At 35.1% G+C, this 19,640-nt stretch overlaps 1 protein-coding gene across 2 annotated transcripts in view; it reads right to left on the reverse strand.

Moving 5' to 3' along the window:
• The window catches only part of arhgap20b (Rho GTPase activating protein 20b), a 28,952-nt gene extending 9,518 nt beyond the window's left edge, over nucleotides 1–19,434 (reverse strand). Inside the window, exons 1-9 of one of the 2 annotated variants that reach the window (XM_015351484.2) lie at nucleotides 19,007–19,434; nucleotides 9,539–9,618; nucleotides 5,027–5,197; nucleotides 4,397–4,546; nucleotides 3,648–3,689; nucleotides 3,165–3,249; nucleotides 2,984–3,061; nucleotides 2,302–2,368; nucleotides 683–865 (exon numbers count right to left, since the gene is read on the reverse strand). In XM_015351484.2, coding sequence (XP_015206970.1) covers nucleotides 683–865; nucleotides 2,302–2,368; nucleotides 2,984–3,061; nucleotides 3,165–3,249; nucleotides 3,648–3,689; nucleotides 4,397–4,546; nucleotides 5,027–5,197; nucleotides 9,539–9,618; nucleotides 19,007–19,087 — 937 coding nt within the window. In that variant the 5' untranslated portion in view covers nucleotides 19,088–19,434. Of the gene's footprint in view, nucleotides 1–682; nucleotides 866–2,301; nucleotides 2,369–2,983; nucleotides 3,062–3,164; nucleotides 3,250–3,647; nucleotides 3,690–4,396; nucleotides 4,547–5,026; nucleotides 5,198–9,538; nucleotides 9,622–19,006 lie in introns of both variants that reach the window. The other variant, XM_015351483.2, reaches the window with a different exon arrangement.
• Nucleotides 19,435–19,640: the final 206 nt, after the last annotated feature.

Below are 19,640 nucleotides of genomic sequence, written 5' to 3' on the forward strand. Positions count from 1 at the left end.
TGTCTACAGTCTAAATTAACTTCTTCCTTCAGGAGGCTAAGATAATGTTTTTAATTTCCAAAGCATTTCCTTGTACCTAGAGAGAGGGTCTAGTTTGTTGTGAACACAAGGATTATGTCCATAATTACTGTAAATAAATCAGAGAATAAATTATGTGGGAGGTATATTTCATCTTGAGAAACATTAACTAGGCAAACATGCTTTGTAAATTCGATATGGAAATGAAATGTCTCCTGTGGCCAAGGTCTGTTAAATGAAAACATTGCAGTGATGATAGTTCGAGAATCCTACAAGGATAGAAAGATTTACTGTAAAATCTGTTACACTGCCTTGGTACAAACATTATGCATTTGTTAATGTTCAATTATATGTAAATGTTCTAGTGTAACAACCTTATATTATGCTTGTTCTTAAAAATGACCTTTTTCTTTGTTTAAAATTACTTGTTTTTTCACAAATTGCTGTAAAATGTATAATTTGCAGGCAGACTATTTATGCTGAACAGATTACTAAAATGAAACAAAAAAGTGCACCCAAAATTGTTTTTTTTTAATTATTAAATAGTACATGCTGAATTCTAATGAAATGTGGTCTTTCCTGCCTTTGACTGAACTTGAATGTGATCTTTTGCTTCCTTGTGTGAAAGGCACAAAATGAATTCCATTTTCATGCTTGTACACACCTGTCCTTATGTGGGTACGTACTGCCTTTCTGGGCTTCAGAATGAACTGGCACTGCTGATCCTTGGGGATCTGCTCTGGTAGAAGTGTCCCATCTGGTGTTATGATGTTGTTGTTGGCCAGGTAGCACTGGTCCACAGACTCCCGCACGCAGTTCATTATAATACTAAATGGGTACTCATGGCCTGTTCAGAAGAAAGCTACGTAATGAGTCATACAAATAATGGGGTAAATTAATTTATGCCTGATCTAAAATCAAGGTTAAATCTATAATACATTATTTTTCTATCTTTTACCTTGTTTGCTCTTGACAGAAAACTCACATTTTGTGTGCATTGTTGCCTTAAAAGACTTGTGCAAGAGAACAATGGTGCCAGACTATAAAAATAGCACAGACGTCTTGTCAGAAAAATCATGGACTTTCTGCTCAGTTCTAATGCAGCAGGAGGAATGAGCCACTAACAGGTGGAACAATGTCTAAAGAGATTAAGATTTTGTTCTCAAGTAGAATTTTTATATACAGTACGATAGCATATTGTGCAGCTAAATCAATCGCTGATTATCTTTGCATTTACCAGAATATATTTGAAAAATAACGTAAACATATTTATATTGTATGTAACATATATAAACATATTTTCCATATTGAACATTTATAGCATCTCTACTTCTTGTTATTTCAAGACTAAACTCTAATGTTATATAAAGATAAAGACCAGACAATCATCATGCCATAATACTACTGAATTTATCATTTTCAACCTGTCACTGCCAATATGTGTTTTTACTATCAAGTTAAAGTCCTCGGATTTTTCAGTTTATTAAAATAAAGCATTCATTTTTACATTTGTTCATGCCCAAAACCCATTCCTAACAGGCAAATATCTCAAAGCACTGCATTAAAGGGTTGCTTATACAGTATTTTTCATGGAAATAATAACACAATATATCACAACCTTTTACAAGACTGAAATGAAGTATGGAAAAGTAAACTATGTAATAGTAAATAATTCAAAAGCAAGACAAGAATGTCTGACCAAGTCCTGAAATGTCAGTTACATCACCATTCTGCGAAAGTAATTTACTTAAAAATACATTATCCACTGGATAAGCCAGTGATAGCATAAAGTTTAACTTTCTAAAAACTGAACCTATAAGGTATGTTGCTACATACAGTAGTTTTGTTATCATTACCACTAGATTTTCATTTTATTTGTAATCACAGTGTATAATCTCAATATCATTCTGATGCAAAAAGCTAACACTGTTTTATTAAACATACATTTCAGACATTCTTAAGCTCTTATGAGGTCAATATGTCTGAAATCTTTAAGATTCAAAGATTAAACCTTGCTTTCCTAAAAGGTGAAAAGATTTCAAAGTTATATTTAGAGCACTATACCCTTCATGAAGTGGTTTGTTAAAATTGGAAAGAGTTACACCAACAATTAAGCATTTATTAAAGTTATGGTGGCCTGAGAAAATCTCCTTTGTGCATTTGGTATTATCCCAAATTCTGGTTGTAAGGCTGTGTGGGGGTAAAGAAAACAGACTGATTCCTTTTGTTGTTCCTGTTCTGGCATCTGTGTTATCCTAGGTACAGGATAGTACATTTTCTTACCAATGAGAGGGTATGGGGCTTCCTCTTTCCCTGAAATTACCCAGAGATGGTAATCAGTCGGCCTGCCCTGTGGGGTGAGAAATGAATATTATGTCTCAGAAGGGAAACAGATAACTGGGGTGACAGTCATGGGAGAGAAGAGGAAATTCCTGTTGGGTAACAAAAAAAACACTGTTAGTCATTTTGTTTTCCACGGCTTTTACAGATGAAGACAGATGGGCTGGGGACTTCCTTTCTGGGGGAGTCTAATAGAACAGCTTTCAGGCATCATATCTAAATAATATTTCTAATAAAGTAATCAAGTGATTGACATAGTCTTTTTTAATCTATGAGGCACATTACAGTTTTTGCTTATTTTAGACTGTTTGGCCACAGGTATTGTTCAGAGAAAATAAAACAAACTTGTCCACCAAATCAGGGGTGAGTGACACAAAGAAAATGTGCATAATGCCAGATATCAGAAAGTGATAGATAGTCTTTGAATCTTTTATGACCAAAAATCGAAATACTGTAGATGCACCTGTACATACATAAAATTGCACCTGTACTATCTTTCTTTAGTTACAAACACCTCCACAGACCTATTCTACTTCTTTACATAATCACGTCAGTACCATAAAACTCATAATACACATTTCAAAATGAAGTGTAGAATCTATAAAGCATTTGACGAACTACTCACCAAAAATCCAAGCTGCTGTATGGCGATCATTATCACTTTTTCCACTGTATCTTTATTGCTCACATCTATGGTTGTTGTCTAAAGGCAAATTAAATAGCAACAAATAAAAAGTATAGTATAAATAACTGCTTAGTAAGAGTATTTTGAATTAGCTTTCATAATGCTGATGAATTGCACTTACAGATGTGCAGTTTCCAACATCCAAAAGCATTATTTTCATGGCTATTTTCTTTGGATACTCGTCTTGTTTCATTTCGTTGATCTGCCTGTAAGATGAAAAGGCAAGGATATTGAGATCTGATCCCACTCCATCATCATTATACAGAATGTATAGTCAAACTACTGTTCCAAGTTTGTGCATTGCTTTTTTTCCCTGTCATTTGTTTTCAGAGAATAAACTGCCTAAAAAAATGAATTTCTGAAAAGAATATGCAAAGCTGCTCTTTTTAAGTTGCTGTCTGAATATTTTTAGTCATAAAATTGGCATAATATTTTTTTCCCACCAACAAACCAGACAATATATCCTTGTGGAAATATGTACGTGACAATATGTTATAGTTTAAATAACACTTTCAACTGTAATCATAATTGCAATGATGTCACAGTTTAACTATTCCAAAAATAACAAAACTTAAATGACTATACTAGGTGAAATAAATCTTACCATTGCAGAGTTGAAAGCCATTTCTCTTTAGCTTCAGAGGAGCTGGAATTAAATATAGGGCATTAAAAAAATGCAAAATTAAAAATGCATAGTTTGTACTCTCTAATCTCAGTAGTATGAATCTCCTTTTGAAGCAAGGTCAAACAGAGTGTCTAAAGCCTCAAAGTGCCTGAGGCCTGCACAGTCTATCATTGTTAATCCTCTTATAGAAAGTTAACTCCACAGCATTTACAATGTTATACAATGTAAAGGTTTTAAAGAGAAAGAGAAAGCTTGTTATTTAAGTAAAAGAAATTCAAGACATCCATTCATTTTCTAACCGTTTCTTCTAATTAAGGATCACAAGCCTATCCAAGCAAGCAATAGACACAAGGCAGGATACACTCTGGATGGGATGCCAGTCCATCACAGGACAGGCAGACAAAAACACAGACATGCACACACTCATACCAGGGTCACATTTCCTACCAGCCAATTAGCCTACCAGTATGTTTTTGGATTGTGGGAGAAAAAACACACAAACACAGGGAAACACAGGATGTTTTTTTCTAACCTCAGAGGTGACTCTACTCTGATCTAAATCAATTAGACTGACAGTTTGTTGACAGTTTTCATTTTAGGAGGTGGGTTTCTACTCTACTTCAATGTGGACAATGACCTTGCACAGTATATAGACATTCTGTGCTTAATAGAGCACAACATGTTATTTTTTGCAAAACATTTGTTCAGACCTTGAACAAATATTTTACCTTAGTGTAACCACATAATTTGTGGTTGGCCAGCCGATGACGAAGGAGTTCTTTAGGCTCAGCTTCCTCTCTGCTACCTCATCCATGCAAGATGCAATCCACATCTCAGAGAGACGCACCTGATGTTTCAGCTTTAGGTTAGATGAGGACCTACATTGTGAAACACAAAATGAGGTAATCAGCTCTTTTTCTTTAGCAATCAAATTCAGGGTTGGAAATATCAATGCTTTTGTTGACCATGTAATTCTATAATATTACAAATTAGCAGATGCCAAAGAATATTTTTTCACATTAATGTTTGTCATCATCAAGGTTACTAAATTCCAAGAGGTCAACATATTTCAAGAAAATGGAACGTTTTAAAACAGGTTACTTCAACCTTTTTACCTTTTGTTGCTGTTAATGTTTTAATTCTGTAGTCATGATAGCTTGTGGAAAGTCATTTGAAAGTAATGAGGGCCGAGATATGATTTTGCAGAAATCTCACTGATACACTACATCAGCTGCATTTGTAATTTTGGCATTATCATTAAATTGATGAAAAGCAGGGTGTGACAAAAGAGTTCCCTTCCCCTCCCCAAAATAGATGGCATTACTGATCACTGGAATAAAAACAAAATGCGCACTCACTTTGACTTGGCTATAATAAGGATGTCACTGAAAAGGAAGAGGTGCCTCTCTTGAGTCTGTAGGCCTGTGGTGAGGTGAACATGTTCCTCCATGATGAAAGTTGATGTCTGGGATGTAAAGGCCTGGATGAAAGAGCCATTGTTGGAGGGGACTGTCAAGAGATGCCCATCTCTGGAGATACAAAAAAGACATCAAGTTGATTGGTCTCTTTGGCAGTCTGCTTCTTACACTCCCTTAGTTTTTTACATTTTATTTTTGTTGTGGGGATATATTAAAACAATTCCTTTAGCTCACAGTGACATATATTGTTTTATTAGCTCATCATTAATTAGTAGATATTTACTATGAGGTAAATATCTTACCTCATAGTCTTACAACAGCCAGATTATTAGAGTACTCTACAGAAATATTCAGACTCGGTACGGTTTTCACATTTTGTTGCTATAAAGCTTTCATTCATGACACTTTGAAGCAGTGATTACTATTTGTTATATATGCAACCTACTCCACACATTCCAGAACAATAAAAATACAGAATTAAATAGATAATTAATATGAAAGAAAAATGGCAAAGCTATGATTGCTTAAGTAATAATAGAGGTTAATATTATTTCAGAATAAATATACTGATCCGTCTCTATGAGGCCCTACAGACAGGTAGTGAATTACAAGCAAACATTTAACCATGAAGAGCAAGGAGCTTTCAAAACAACTCAGAGATAAAATTGAAGAAAGGCACAGATCATAAGAAGAATATAAAGATTTTTGAAAGAATATTCCTTTGAATCCAGTGAAGTGGAAGGTATATTGTACCACCAAGACACTGCCTAGATCAGGGTGTTCGAAGAGTTCAGTCCACATAGATGACCTCTATGGTAGAGTGGAAAAGTCATCTCAAATTGTGCATGGAGCTTGCAACAAAGCATTTATATGATATTATAAACATATGGTAAAAGGTTTTGTAGTTAGATGGCACCAAATTGGAACTTTGTGGTCTAAATACCATGCATTACATTTAGCTCAGACCTAGCACAGCATCTCCCAGACAACAATCCATACAGTCAAGCATTGTGGTGGCAGGATCATGCTATGGGGGTGCTTCTTCTCAAAAGTGACTGCAAACTTTTTAGGATTGAAGGAAAAGTAGAAAGGAAAAATTCTTCTAAGAACTTAAAACTGAGGCACAAATATGTAGACATTGGTCTACAGTAATGCGCAAGGTCAGAGCTATGCTGGATTAATTTAAGAATAAGAAAGTGAATGTCCGTGATTTTTCCAATTAAAGCCCTGACTTGAATTCTATTGAGAATCTGTGGAAAGACTTAAACACTGCAGACCAAAAGCTATCCACAAACAACTTAAGAGAGTTTGTGCAAATCTGCCAAGAAGAATGGCAAATATTGCACCAAGCCAGTGTGCAGTCAGTAGACTTACCCCAAAACACCTGTGGCTGTTATTACTACCAAAGGTACTGCTAAATATTGACTTTACGTCTCTGAATACTCATGCAATCTACATGTTTAAGTCTTTTTCTCTTTCAATTTTGTTGACATTAATTATAACTTACTTTACCCTTACAAGTTTTCAGTTAGAGCATTTTATCTTTTTGATTAAAATATTATTTAGAAATGTGTATGGATTATTATGTAATTTCACAAAACTAGAAACCATGTGAAGAGTCTTAATACTCTTGCAAGGCAATATACAGTATCATGCATACATTTGCCTTTGTTTGCATGTGCAGTATTTATGTGTACAAATTTCTCCAAGTAAGAAGCTGCTTGAAGGTTTTTGTGTGTGGATAAGACAGGGTATCAGGTGCCAAGGATGAAACAAGAGGAACAAAAAAGTCCATATAGAAGTATTCATGTCTGTCAGCACTTGAGACTGAGTGAAAAAAGTCTGTATATAACTTTAACTGTCATTTAACTTTGAAAATTTTAAATGTACTGTATGAGAACACAACTGGCAATACTGTGCGAAATGAAAAATTCCATGTTCTGATAATTATAACACATTAACAAACAGAACTTTAAGGAGATAACAGGGTGTAAGTTTTGAATTGTCTTAGAAATGGTTCCACTATCACAGATACAGGGAATTTGTAATCACTTAAGAACAATTGACGCTATGTCCTAACGCATTCCAAAGTACTGTTACTGGAATAAAACTTAAAGTCCTGTGAAATGTGTTCCAATTCTTGATTATAAAATTGGAATTCTTGATCAGATGAATATGGATAAAACTTGAAAAGTTTCTGTGTTCAATTCAGTTTTTATTTTAATTTAGCACATTTTAACACTCTCAGTTTTATCTGTTGTAGACAAATTTTCTGAAGCAATTTAAAATAAATTAGAATACAGTAGATGCAGAGAAGTGAACATGATATTTAGGTAGCATTTATTTAAATTTATTTGTTATTATGGTGGAAATACAGGTCAATTCCACTCTGAAAAAAATAATCAAAAGTAATCAAAAAACGCTCTGCAACTCAAACCTTGTTTTTGCATTTTACTTTCCTGCATGGAATTTACCTCTGTTGGGTCCTTTAAAGCTCCCCAGTCAAACTGTTTGAAATTACAGCTAGTTTTTAAATGTTTTACAGATGATTAACAGTTTTACAGTGGCTTTCAGAAGACAAAACCAATAACCATAAACACTTTTTAGGACCCATATACTGAAACTAACATTAAACATTCAAAGATTTTTTCAGCATAGGAATAAATGCATATTGGAAAAAAATCAGAATTGGTGTGAAATATTTATTGTTTTAATGTGAGAAACTCAATTGGTATATTTAGTCTTTAGCATAGCCTGACTAAACATTAACCCAGACAGACGCTTTTCAAATCCATTCAAATAAGAGAACAGACTGTGTCAAATGGATATACTTACATTTAGCTGCACATTAAGCATGAAATCTGTTAATACGTATCACTTTTCCATTTCAAGTGCTTAGAAGCAATTTTTGGGTTAATTGCCAGCTCTTGTAATACTGATTGATTACTGGATTACTCTTACAGCTTTGTGCGTCAATGTGAAACACAAATGATCACAACGAGGGATCCAAACTACGCTGGATAAATGTTAAGCTTTTGTAAACACAGAGACACATGAACAAAAAAATTCCACTCATTTTCTTTCAGGACAAAGTCAAGATGGCATAACAGTTAGAATTCCAAGGCTATATTTCAAAGCCACTGTTTAGATTTTTTTTTCATTATTTAGTTGCAGTTTCCATGATAGAACTTCTCTGCCGCCAAATAAAGGCAGGAATTCCTCAGAGAAAGGGACACTGGGTCTGAAGAGAGAAAAGTCCCATGAAGACATTGAGTTTGAACAGAGCTTTGTGTGGGGGATAAAGAATTTGGAGGTTAATAAGTTTTACAGTTCCAGGGCATTTGTGTATAAACTTTGGTGGTGTGTTACACAGAACACAGCTCTTGTGATATGACAAAAGAGGGTCTTGGCATATAAGACACCTGTTTGTTTCATACCTATACACGCCATAATTTGTCTTTCTATCTATCAGAAATAGTGCTGGAATTCCACTGAAGCTAAAACTTATTAAGTACAGCATAAAAAAGTTAAAACAACCACTAAAAGCACTAAATGTAACATAAAGCACAGGCTGGCTAAAGACGTAAATTGCCCAGTACTTTAATGTGTTCTTATCAGCTGCACATTTACTGAAAAGTGAAGAAACTGTATGATGGTATGAAATTACTGCAGTGCTTTTTCAAGACCTGAATTAGGACAAAGGTCAAAGCTTGTAACCTGTGGATTAAAGGGTATTGATTTTCTGTCTCAGAAAATGTCAGAATTTGACTCTTGATAAAAAATCAAATTAAGCAGAATAAAGATATTCTAATTATTTTAAAACCGATATATACTGTACCATACAGTATATACTGCTGCACAAAAGAAAACACAATAATGATATGATTTTATACAGAACAAAATCACAGAAAATTGAAAATGTTTTCCATTATGAAATGCAACATGAGACCAGATGTCCATCACAATGTTAGTATGGGATATAATGTCTTTGAGCACCAAACAATCCTGGTGTATGCACACTCGATAAACCTTTGGATACATAATGGAATGCACTGTCTCTCTCGCAGTGCTGGTTAAGCTAACAACTGGCCAAGGTTGGTTGGTTTGATTGGCTCCTGTAGATGGTATTGGTAAGTTGGTCTCATTCAATTAGATACCCAATTGGACTCCCATCACAAGAATAAGCTGGCCATAGCAAGATTTCAACTGTCTCAAAGCCTTCCACGATGGGAGGAGGCATTGTGTGGTTCAAAGCTGGTATATGCATGAGATACCAAGATTAAATTTTGACAGGGATGAGATGTATGCATTACGTATGTGCTCAATGAGCTATTGATTTGAAATGTAAATTGTTGTGTGTGTTTTGTGCATCACTATAGTTTTACACCTACAAGTAAAGCATTTCATTGCGATGGTTTTTACAGTGTAAGACTGAAATGGTTGAAATCTGACCTGCTTGATGTTCTGGATTTGCTGAGGGCCTTAGTGATGGCTGAAGGGGCAGAGCGTCTTCTCTGTATGGTCGTCTTCATCTTCTGAAAAGAACAGATCACCGTAAACACTTGCACAAGGGCCTAGGGAGTCATATTTCGTGTGAAATAAAAGCTAGTAATTCAGAGATTTTTGCATGGGCAAGTTCCTAATGTTCAAATGATCAAGACAGATTGAATAGCTTCCTCTATTTTAAGAAGCTCCTACGATAAGTCTGATAGTGGTAACCCTACTGGAGAGTATATATTAATATAGCTGCACAAATAACAGTGAACATGGAAGAGTACATTGTTTTACTAGTGTACCATGCTCTGCCCATGACTTTTCTACTGAATTCCAATACCATAGATAGTGGTGAACTTGCCTATTTATTGGAATAGGAATATTTCTGGTTATTGGAGTTAACTGAACTAAGTGAAAAACCCTAGAGCCAATGCATTGAGATGTCAAATGTGTATATGATACTACTCTGGCTCTTGTGTTAATGATCAGAAGGTAAACCCTGTCATTAAAACATTTATTTTTGAAATGGTGCAGGTTACAGATGTGTGGCTTAATCCCTAATAGCTTGCTTACGTTGACATTTTTTGCAGTCTTGTCTAGTTGAGGCTGAACAATAGACCTTGATATAAAATTAGTCACTTTTCTGAAATTGACTTTTGACATATGAGAATGAGTAAGCTAGATGTCCAGAATTAAGTCAGAACTCTCAAAAAATGTACAGTATGAACATATTTTCATATATCTGTCTGAGATACAGGAAGGATAGAACACTCAGGGATTGAACTTTAACCTGGATCGCTGACAGGAAGGGTTAATTACAGTATCTCAGCAGAGAGAAAATGGTAAATAGAAGTTTAAGTTGGGATTGGCTTTGGCATTTATTGACTGCAGAGGAACAGTCAAAGGTTAAATCCACCATGAATAGCAGAAGGAAGGAACATAGCGTTTTGACCGTTGAGCCTTACAACCCTGAAGAAGTTTGAATATCTGAAAAGTTGTGTCTTGTCCTTCTACTTTTAAAGTGGTAGCTGGCTGCTATGCGCACCCTTGGACACACACCAAAGGATGTACCCATCACTTATCTTTGTTTGTTCAATAGGACTAGAGTACCAAAGCTCTTACATTATTTACACAGTATATCTTTATTAGGGAAGCAGGTGCTTGATCACAAATGGTGGGAGTGAGAACCTGATTTAAAACATACAGTGTCTGAGAAACAACACCAGAGTTAGAATTTATTTCTAGTTCTTTCCAAAACAAGTCTGATGATGAAAAGAATAATCAAATGGATCCTACGGGATGTCCTCTTTTGGTGGTGGGCCTGTTATTTTGTGTGATTAAGTAGTACCATTTCAAATATCATACTGATGACCACACGCTCCAGCCACAAATTGAAAATTCAATGAATGTAATAATAGCTAAGGGTTTGTATAAACTATTGGCACACACAGCAAAGCTAGAATTTTTCTGAAACCTGATGTCAATGACTGAGACTATTGGGCAAAGTGAATGGGCATTTTCACAGCAGCTAATATTGAAACAATATAGAAATATAACATTTATTTTGTAAGAACATTTTGTTAAACAGTATGTGTGTACGAAAACATCTCTATGGTTCAGGCTAGAAGTGCTTTACATACAGATAAGTCTATGCTGCAGTACCAAAATTGATGTAGCAGTGGAAAGCAGTTCTCCAGCTTTTATTGAACAAGTTAGGGCACCATTCTCAGTTGAAACCATTTAAAAATTAAAAATAAGAAAAGTAAATTCTCCCGAAAAATGAAACATCTCAGTTCAGTACCATCAGTTTATTTATTATTGTAATTTTTATTTTTTAGTGGTATATTTTTGTGTTTTTTATGTTTTGCAAGGGAATAATATCTACCATAGAAACATCTGTTTCCTGTTCCTGAATGGCTAGTAGTATTTTAAAGGAAACTCCCTCTATCCCAGTGCCATTATTAGCCCAGGTGCATTAAAAATAGACTGTTTGTGATGGGTTGTTTGTTCACATGTATTTTAGCACTAAACGTATAGGGCAATAGTCTGCCAACAACTCATTAGTTTTATTAACTTAGTTATTTGATAAAGTAGAAAATATATTTGCCAGAAACAATATATTTAAATTGAATAAAATGCTGTGTAACAATACCATGGAGTTGGTACTTTGTACAAAATCACAGAGTACTCCAGAGTTGTATTGAAGTGCTATGATGAAAAAAAAATGTATAATAATTCTAAATAGATATGAAAAGAGCAAAGAAACATAAAATGGTGCTTCTCTCTTAATTTGTACCAAAAAGTTCCAATGTACCTGGAGCTAAAATATTTATCAAAACCACTATAAAGGAGATTAGATCAATGGAATAGAAAATCCAGAAACCCACATAAAAAAGTTCTACTTACTACGTACATACAGGTGTTCAGACATTATGGGGCTCTAAATGTATTCTAGAACTTATGTAAAATACAATTCTCCATCCAGCAGAGCTATAGTAAAAGCTAAAGAAATTTTATATTTTGGATACTGTTTCATTTTCATGCTCTAGAATCTAGATCATATGTAATATAACTTGAGGTTTCTATACTCTTGTATTTTCTACTCAATTATTTATGCCACTCAAATGTCATTTGGTAACTGAAATTAAAGGTTTTTAACCTACAGTAGATCAAAGAAAACAGAAGCTAATCTTCCCTAGCATACATAATGTCTAATGAGAAAACAACAACCTTCAGAGAAGACAAAAAATATTACACAGATATTACACAGACAAACGTAAAAACAAATACAGAACAACACAAACAAAAATACATAACAACAAATACAACGTTTACTATGAGGTACTTTATGCCAAATTTCAGTCATTTTGTAATATGGCAATTTTTTACTTGTAGTTTTTGTAGGAATAATCTACAGGGTTAGAAGGAGAAGAGAAGAGGGTCATTGAACTCTGGAGCTTTTTCCAGTAATAAAGAATTGCTTATATTAATCCTCCTTATACATGACTATGAAGTAAAGGTTGAACTAGACAGTGAGACACTCTGCCTGCACTGCTATGGCAACAGTAGAGCAGTAAACACATTCATCCAATTATACTTATCGGTATCTATCAAACTAACTCCAAGACTGTTATTTCAAAAGAGGTTTGGGGTTTCTGGTGTATATAAATTACACTTTGTGTGCCAGACCAAGTGGAATTAAAGGCAAATAACCTCTTAATTACTGTTGCTTCCATCACCTTCTTTGATTTGCCTATCTTCACACTGTAACTGAGGAGAGTCTCCACGAAAGACTCTAATAAAGCTACAGGATAATAAAAAGAGGTTGTATAAAATTTGAATATTGTAGGAATATCCATTACAAAAGTTTAACACAATACATTTAATTGGAATCTGAGCAGGTTTTTTATGTACTTCTAGCATGGATTCACTTTTCTTTACAATTATTTCTCACAGATAATTACTGTCACACTTCTCTTTTCCTTTCTGTGTGGTTACCATGATTTTTGCTTTACTTAAATTGTAGGTCATGTATTTATGTAAAACCACACAAATATAATTTTATTATTTAGACTTACTGCTTAATTTAGAATTTAGCGTGTTTCACTTTAAAATAACCCATCTCATACACACTACATTGACATACACACTACAAACCATACTGAACATGCCTTTCTATGACAGACAGTTAATTTAAGCTAGAATGTCACAATCTATGAAAATTCTGAAAGAGAAAAGATGCCTGAACAGGAACAGGAACAGCTGGATAGAATATTTTAGTCTTGTTATAGGAACTGTTGTATTGTTTTTCTTTTGACTTGTTCTGCATTACAAATTCAAAATATTAAATGTAGAAAACAAATCAAACGTGTAATTATAGCATATTTGCTGTAGCAGGTGGTCATCAGTCTTTGAATACACCCAGCTGATTAATGTTACGTTGGAATAGGGGTTCTTGGAGCTACCTTCTTTTCATTGTTCATTTTAAATTACCCTGGTTCTGTGATAATTCCTGTGTATTTTTAAACTGGCTTTACTGCTTTAAACTGATAAACATCCTGTTCAAGACTGACATTTCTGCAGTTTTTGATTGTAGTTGGTCCCTGTTGTTCTAAAATGTGACATAAAAACTCAGCAGCTCCATTTGTTTTCTTTCTCTTTGTGACTTGAAGCTCAGCAATGAGTGACAAATCTTCCCTCTGTTTTAACTTCCTCCTGTATGTAGTTTATATCCAGACCGGACATGGCTAGAAGCCCTACCAGTACATTACTATCTCCTTTCTTAGCATTTTTGAATGTTCGATTTTTCATTTTACTTTAATCCTTAAAGAGATAATCTCTCAAATGACATAACAAAAAGTACATACAGAACTTTTGCTGCCATGATAACACAGAGTTAAAACTGGAGCCTTTTATTTTTTTAATTTCAGTCCAAACTCTATGATCAGATTATAGTCTACAGTACATTGGCAACATCTGGGGTAAATGGGTTTTACACATCTGGAATAAACACCAATGTGCTGCCAAATATGGAGATATTTTATACAATATTTATAGCAATGTGGGGGCATAATGCATGTAGAATCGTAGTACATTTGGTCATTAATCAACTAGGAGTTAATATAAAAATGAGTTACACATTTTTATTCAGAGCTTTCAGCAGACAAATGACTAAAAATGTAGGATTTAGATGACTCCCACTCTTTCCAATACAGGACTATAAGACTTCTTTTAAGAATTTTGCCAGCTATTAGAGAGTGGTACCCAAACAACAGAGTGTATTTCTGCAAGTTTACTATTTCTTCTCATTTATGACATGTATACTGAGAGGCACAAAATGCAGTTCCATGGTTATGAATATGTAAACATAAAATATCAATTTATGAAGTCATGCTGGGTCATATTGCAGGTTCACTGGTTTAGTTTATCATTAGACATAAAAAGGAAATAAATGACTGGCTTTAACTCAACAGGTGTCATGAATACATATAGAGTATTCCCATTAATGGCAATTAATAGGTGTAACCAGCTTGTGCCCTGGCATTTAGATGCAGGTCCAAGATATTGATGTCTCACTAGTGCTTGTGGGATGACTGTCCAAAGATGCTACAAGTCCAGTAAGAACTTTACAGTGGTCTGTGGTTGAGAATGTTGCTGTTGAACATGATTACCCAACAAGAGTCAATTGGGATCATGTCAGGTGATCATGAGGGCCAATCCTATACTTGAACACTGTGTGCTTGACAGAATTCCTGTGTAAGTGCCTGTGTCGAGCATGCACTGCTATGTGGGAAAATGAGCTGTCTGTGCCTGCCAGGTTCCACTACTAGTAGGATGGCTTCTGGTTGCAACATCTCTCCACTTATCACAGGGCAATGGGAGCAACCTGTGCGACAACTAATTCTGACTGGAATTGAGAGTACTTTGAATCCCATTATTATACCTTTATCAAACTGATCTTGGTTAGCAATACAATAACAAAAAATACCCTCTCTGGCACTGATAGACATGGAGTTGGATATCAGTAAAACACAGATTAAACCTATATTCATCAATGGGAACAACATTGTCCCATCTTCTTCAACTGCTATTCAAAAATGCCAGGAACTGTAAGTCGAAGTTGATGACTAATGATTTGGTCATGAAAGGCTCTGAAAGCTAATGAATAGTCTGTCAGATGTCTTTGGATTGTTATGTTACTAATTAGCCTTTTTCCTTTCTTGATGACAACATTTTCTGTAACTCTGGGTGATTGTTTAGCTTTGGTGACACAGTGTACCAGGGTTGGAATGATTACAATAAATGTTGTTTTAATGCAGTCTAAAATATGAGAAATGGTTTCTGGATGGACATTAAAACAACATCCAACCATGTGCTAGGACATTCCATTCAATTAATCATCCCAAGTGCCTGGTTCCTCTATAATGTCTTGTTTTTATAGAGCTGTGATTTTAACAGTACAGTATGTGTGCATCACAATATCTTTACACCAAATGGCATTTCATGAATTTCAAGCATACAGTAGGAGCATTTGTCAGTTATTCAGAAATAACACTAACAAACCATAGACAAAATCATACATAAACATTGATTAATTTAATTAATATTCTAAGAAATTGATAGATAATGCATTAAGATTTGACTAGAAAGGTAATTGAGTCACACATTCATTAGTTACCTCCTACATATTAGGGGTAATTAGTTGCCACTTGTGGATATTAATACCCAATTATGCATTCATAAATCATAATCAAACAATCCTTATTATACATTGGTTTGTTCAAGGCTATAGGCACAATATTTATACTTTTAGCATTTGTAAAGGGTTAGAAGTAATTTATAAAATGAATATGTAGCCACATTGTTAGGCTGTATCTAATAAGATAAAATCTGTAAAAACAAGGCATACCTGAGCTAATTAAATAATTGGCATCCAGAGGGAGTGAGATGCCACATGAGGAAACGGCCTGATGGAATAGGCTTTGTGTAGAACTGGCCACTCCAGTCAGGAGAAACAAAAGGATTTTTACGCTGTCAGTAGGTTCTAGCATGAAAGAGCTCCTAAAGGAGTCTGCCATAGCAACAGGTTGAGCTGGCTTATGGGCTTATTAAAAATATATCTTACACTATACTGAGGGGTATTACAAATGCTGGACAGGCTGTCTGACTGGGAGGCTCATTTGCTAGGATCAAAAGGGTTGAAGTGTTCTATCAAGGAACAGGGCTGGCAAGCTGAACCTGGACTGATGGAAGGCATTAGCACCTGAAGGAGCAGTGCAGCAAGTAGAAAGATAGCACCATATCTTCTCCCCCTAAAAAAAGAACAAAGAGTCCAGATAGCACAACTGGAATTCTGAATACTCGGCTATAATATCAGCAGACAGGTGTGTGGTCTGAGAATGTGAATAACAAACTGCTGCCATGTCAGTGATGCAAGTGCATGAAGCAGGAGAGCTATGTCCATGGCCAAACAAGATCAGCTGGTATAGACAAAAATGGAGAATGAACAGGGGTTTTGTGAATAGCATGAAAATAGAGAGTGAAGACTGGAAAGAGAATGCAACTAACTGATTAATTTAGTTAAATTAAAATATTGGGTGATGGAGTCAGTTGTGTAGAATATTTTGGTGCCTAACTAGTTGGGGGGGGAGTGATTATTGAGGATATGGTGATTGGGTTCTCTCACACTCAGATCTAAATTCTGAGAGTACGACAAGAGGCGAACAACCAATTGACTAGCAGCCCGGAGGGGCTCTGTTTGTGAGACTCAATGTCAGACCACTAAAATTGAGAAAAATGACGTGACATGCTAACATTATTGTTTTTAGCATGGTGTGGGTGATGTTATTCAGCCTATAACCTAAGAAGTTAAGAAGCTTTCCTGATCACTGTCTGTTGGACATTTAAAGATATCTGGAAAACCTGTGGGACTACTGTTCTCTGGAACCATTGTTCCAAACCAATGGATTAAAGAGTCTGAATCGTTTAGCCTGGGACAGAAAGCATTACATGGGGACTTGATTCTGAAAGGTATTGACCAAGTCCCTTCTGGGGATTTCTTCCATATCAAGCAGCAATACAAAAACCTTGGGACACAAGGCAGGATTGAACTTGAGGAGCATTCAGGGCAAAAAATGCGACTTCATTACATAGGGACCACTGGGAATCTAATACAACTTCCTAGCATGTAGTCGAGCTCACTTTGTTGTATCCTTGGATCATTAAGCTGCTAACAAGCAAAAAAGCAGTAAAGATCAAATGACCTCCTCTCATTTATAACCTGTCTTACAAATGCCGGTTGGCTTTTGTAGTACCCTTAAAATGGTTGAATGTTAGCCAGTTGGAATGTGTTCCAGTATTTCAGAATGTCAGCATATCAAAGGTTTTCTCCTGTTAACTTTCACACACAACACAAGCAAGATGGAATTTTCACCTACTGTAGATAAGACCCAACCTTGTGACATTTAAAGATACTTTCAAGTGGACATAGCTGCATTTAGCTTTGTAGCACAAGGAGTAATTATCTCTACTATGCTAATTTTACTACTGCAATGCAGTACAGTATGGGAAGGATCCACAGACCTAATTAAAAATACTTGATATTTTCTTTGCAATTTCTTGCTAATTGGAATATCTTTCCCCTGCATCAACTTGGAATGGGAAGCACTAAGACCATGTAGACTTTACCTTTTATACCCACTATGCTTTCTACAGTCTTTATTTTAATTTAAAGGAAGCACAAATATCAAATTCACTTAAGTTTTCAAGTCAATTTGCACAAATAAAAAAATAGAGTTTTTATGGAAATTGAGACAAATATGTATTTCAGATGATAGTTTTGTTATTATTTTCAGCTGTGGTCTTTTATTTAATTAAGTTTCAAGAACTGAACAAGATGTACAGTACATCACAGAAACATATTTAATCCATTACTGCAGCACATCCACTGCTTTGCAGTATCAAGTATCATTTTGTGACCTCAGTTTCATACAATACCATCACAACATTGTATTAATATGTAATTCCCTTTTCAAAAATACACATTTCTCAGCCAATATCATCAACCTGTCCTAATGATGTTGCTGATAGTGGCAAGCAAAACAGCATCAAATGTCTGGCACAGTTAATGTTTGAACATTGCAATGTAATTTAAAAAATACATTATTTTACCATTCTTTCAAAACGTGTGTAAACTTATAGGCTTATTGTGTAAACAACAACAATAATAATAAATAATATACATATGAATCATGGGCATTAACAATGATCAATTACAGTATCATACAAGAATAAATATGCATACTCCAAAAAATCCTGAAACTGACTTATAAATTGTTTTTTATAAAGGTTTTCATAACAACAATGATAACCATAAGTGCTGTAACCATTTACAAAACATCAGTCTTTTACATAAACATACTGTACTTAAAGGAAAAGTAAAGGAATGCATTTACCTTGTGACTTTTAATATAAGTACACAAAATGTATTTAAAACGCAGCTATGTAAGTAGTTTACATTCCCTTCCAGACTTCATATTTTTGTTGCTAGGGAAGCACAGAAGTAGTATCTCTCTTAAAATCAAACAAACAGGTTTGAAAAAAGGAACTACAAAAAGAGAAGGCACAAATATAGGGGATAGAGGACACAGCTATTTCATTGATTCCTTCCAGTAGCTAAACCCTTTATTTTAAAAACATCCCTACTCTTGTCAACAGCTCTGCAGTCTGCTAGCCTGAACAGCAAAAGGAAGAAACATAATTTTAAATATAAAAAAAAACGTTTTCCTTTGAGTGTTTATTGTCACGGACAGAACCCAGCAGACAGATTAGAAAATGTACAGAATGATAATCAGCCACGGTCAATATCTATTGGACTTCACACAAATTTAGCACAAGCAGGTTTACAACTTGCTTATTACTACTTGCCTTCTCTCTCTCTTGTATTCTTGCCCTTACTTCATCATGGTCTTCCTTCAGGTGCTGGTTGTTATTCTGTTGGGGTGTCATCTTAAGTCCAGGGAAGGAGTTCTAAACGCAGAACCATTATTTTCCAAATCTGACGATATCCAACTTTCAGGAATTAAAAGAGAGAGAGAGAGGAAAAAAACAGCAGAGGGGATGTAAGAAGTGGAAAAAAAAGTGTTGAAAAAGAAACAAAAAAGCTAAAATAACATTCTATAAAATTTCCCAGACGGCCCACAGTGAGCAGTGGGCTATGCCTGTTCCCTCATAGACTGCTCACTGACTGTTCACCTCTATCAGTGCTCCAAAGAGGGTCTAGAATGAGTGCTGTTCCTCCTCATTGACTAAATAAGGACATCCCAACACAGTCATTCTCTTTTCACTGCCTACAGGAGTCCCCTGCACAGCTACAGAGCATAAGGCTAGAGAAGACATTTCTCCAAGTTCAGGGATCCTGCACAAGTTTCAGAGCACACCAAAAATGCATTGTGCTCTTAGTGACTGGATTTCCTGCTCTAGCATAGTGCAGGTTGGCAGGTTTATATTATTTTTTTATTCTTCTGCTGATTCTTCTTGTTTAAGTGAGATGAATAAATAA

This window comes from Lepisosteus oculatus, chromosome 8 (genome assembly GCF_040954835.1).
Source record: "Lepisosteus oculatus isolate fLepOcu1 chromosome 8, fLepOcu1.hap2, whole genome shotgun sequence".
NCBI classification, from domain to species: domain Eukaryota; kingdom Metazoa; phylum Chordata; class Actinopteri; order Semionotiformes; family Lepisosteidae; genus Lepisosteus; species Lepisosteus oculatus.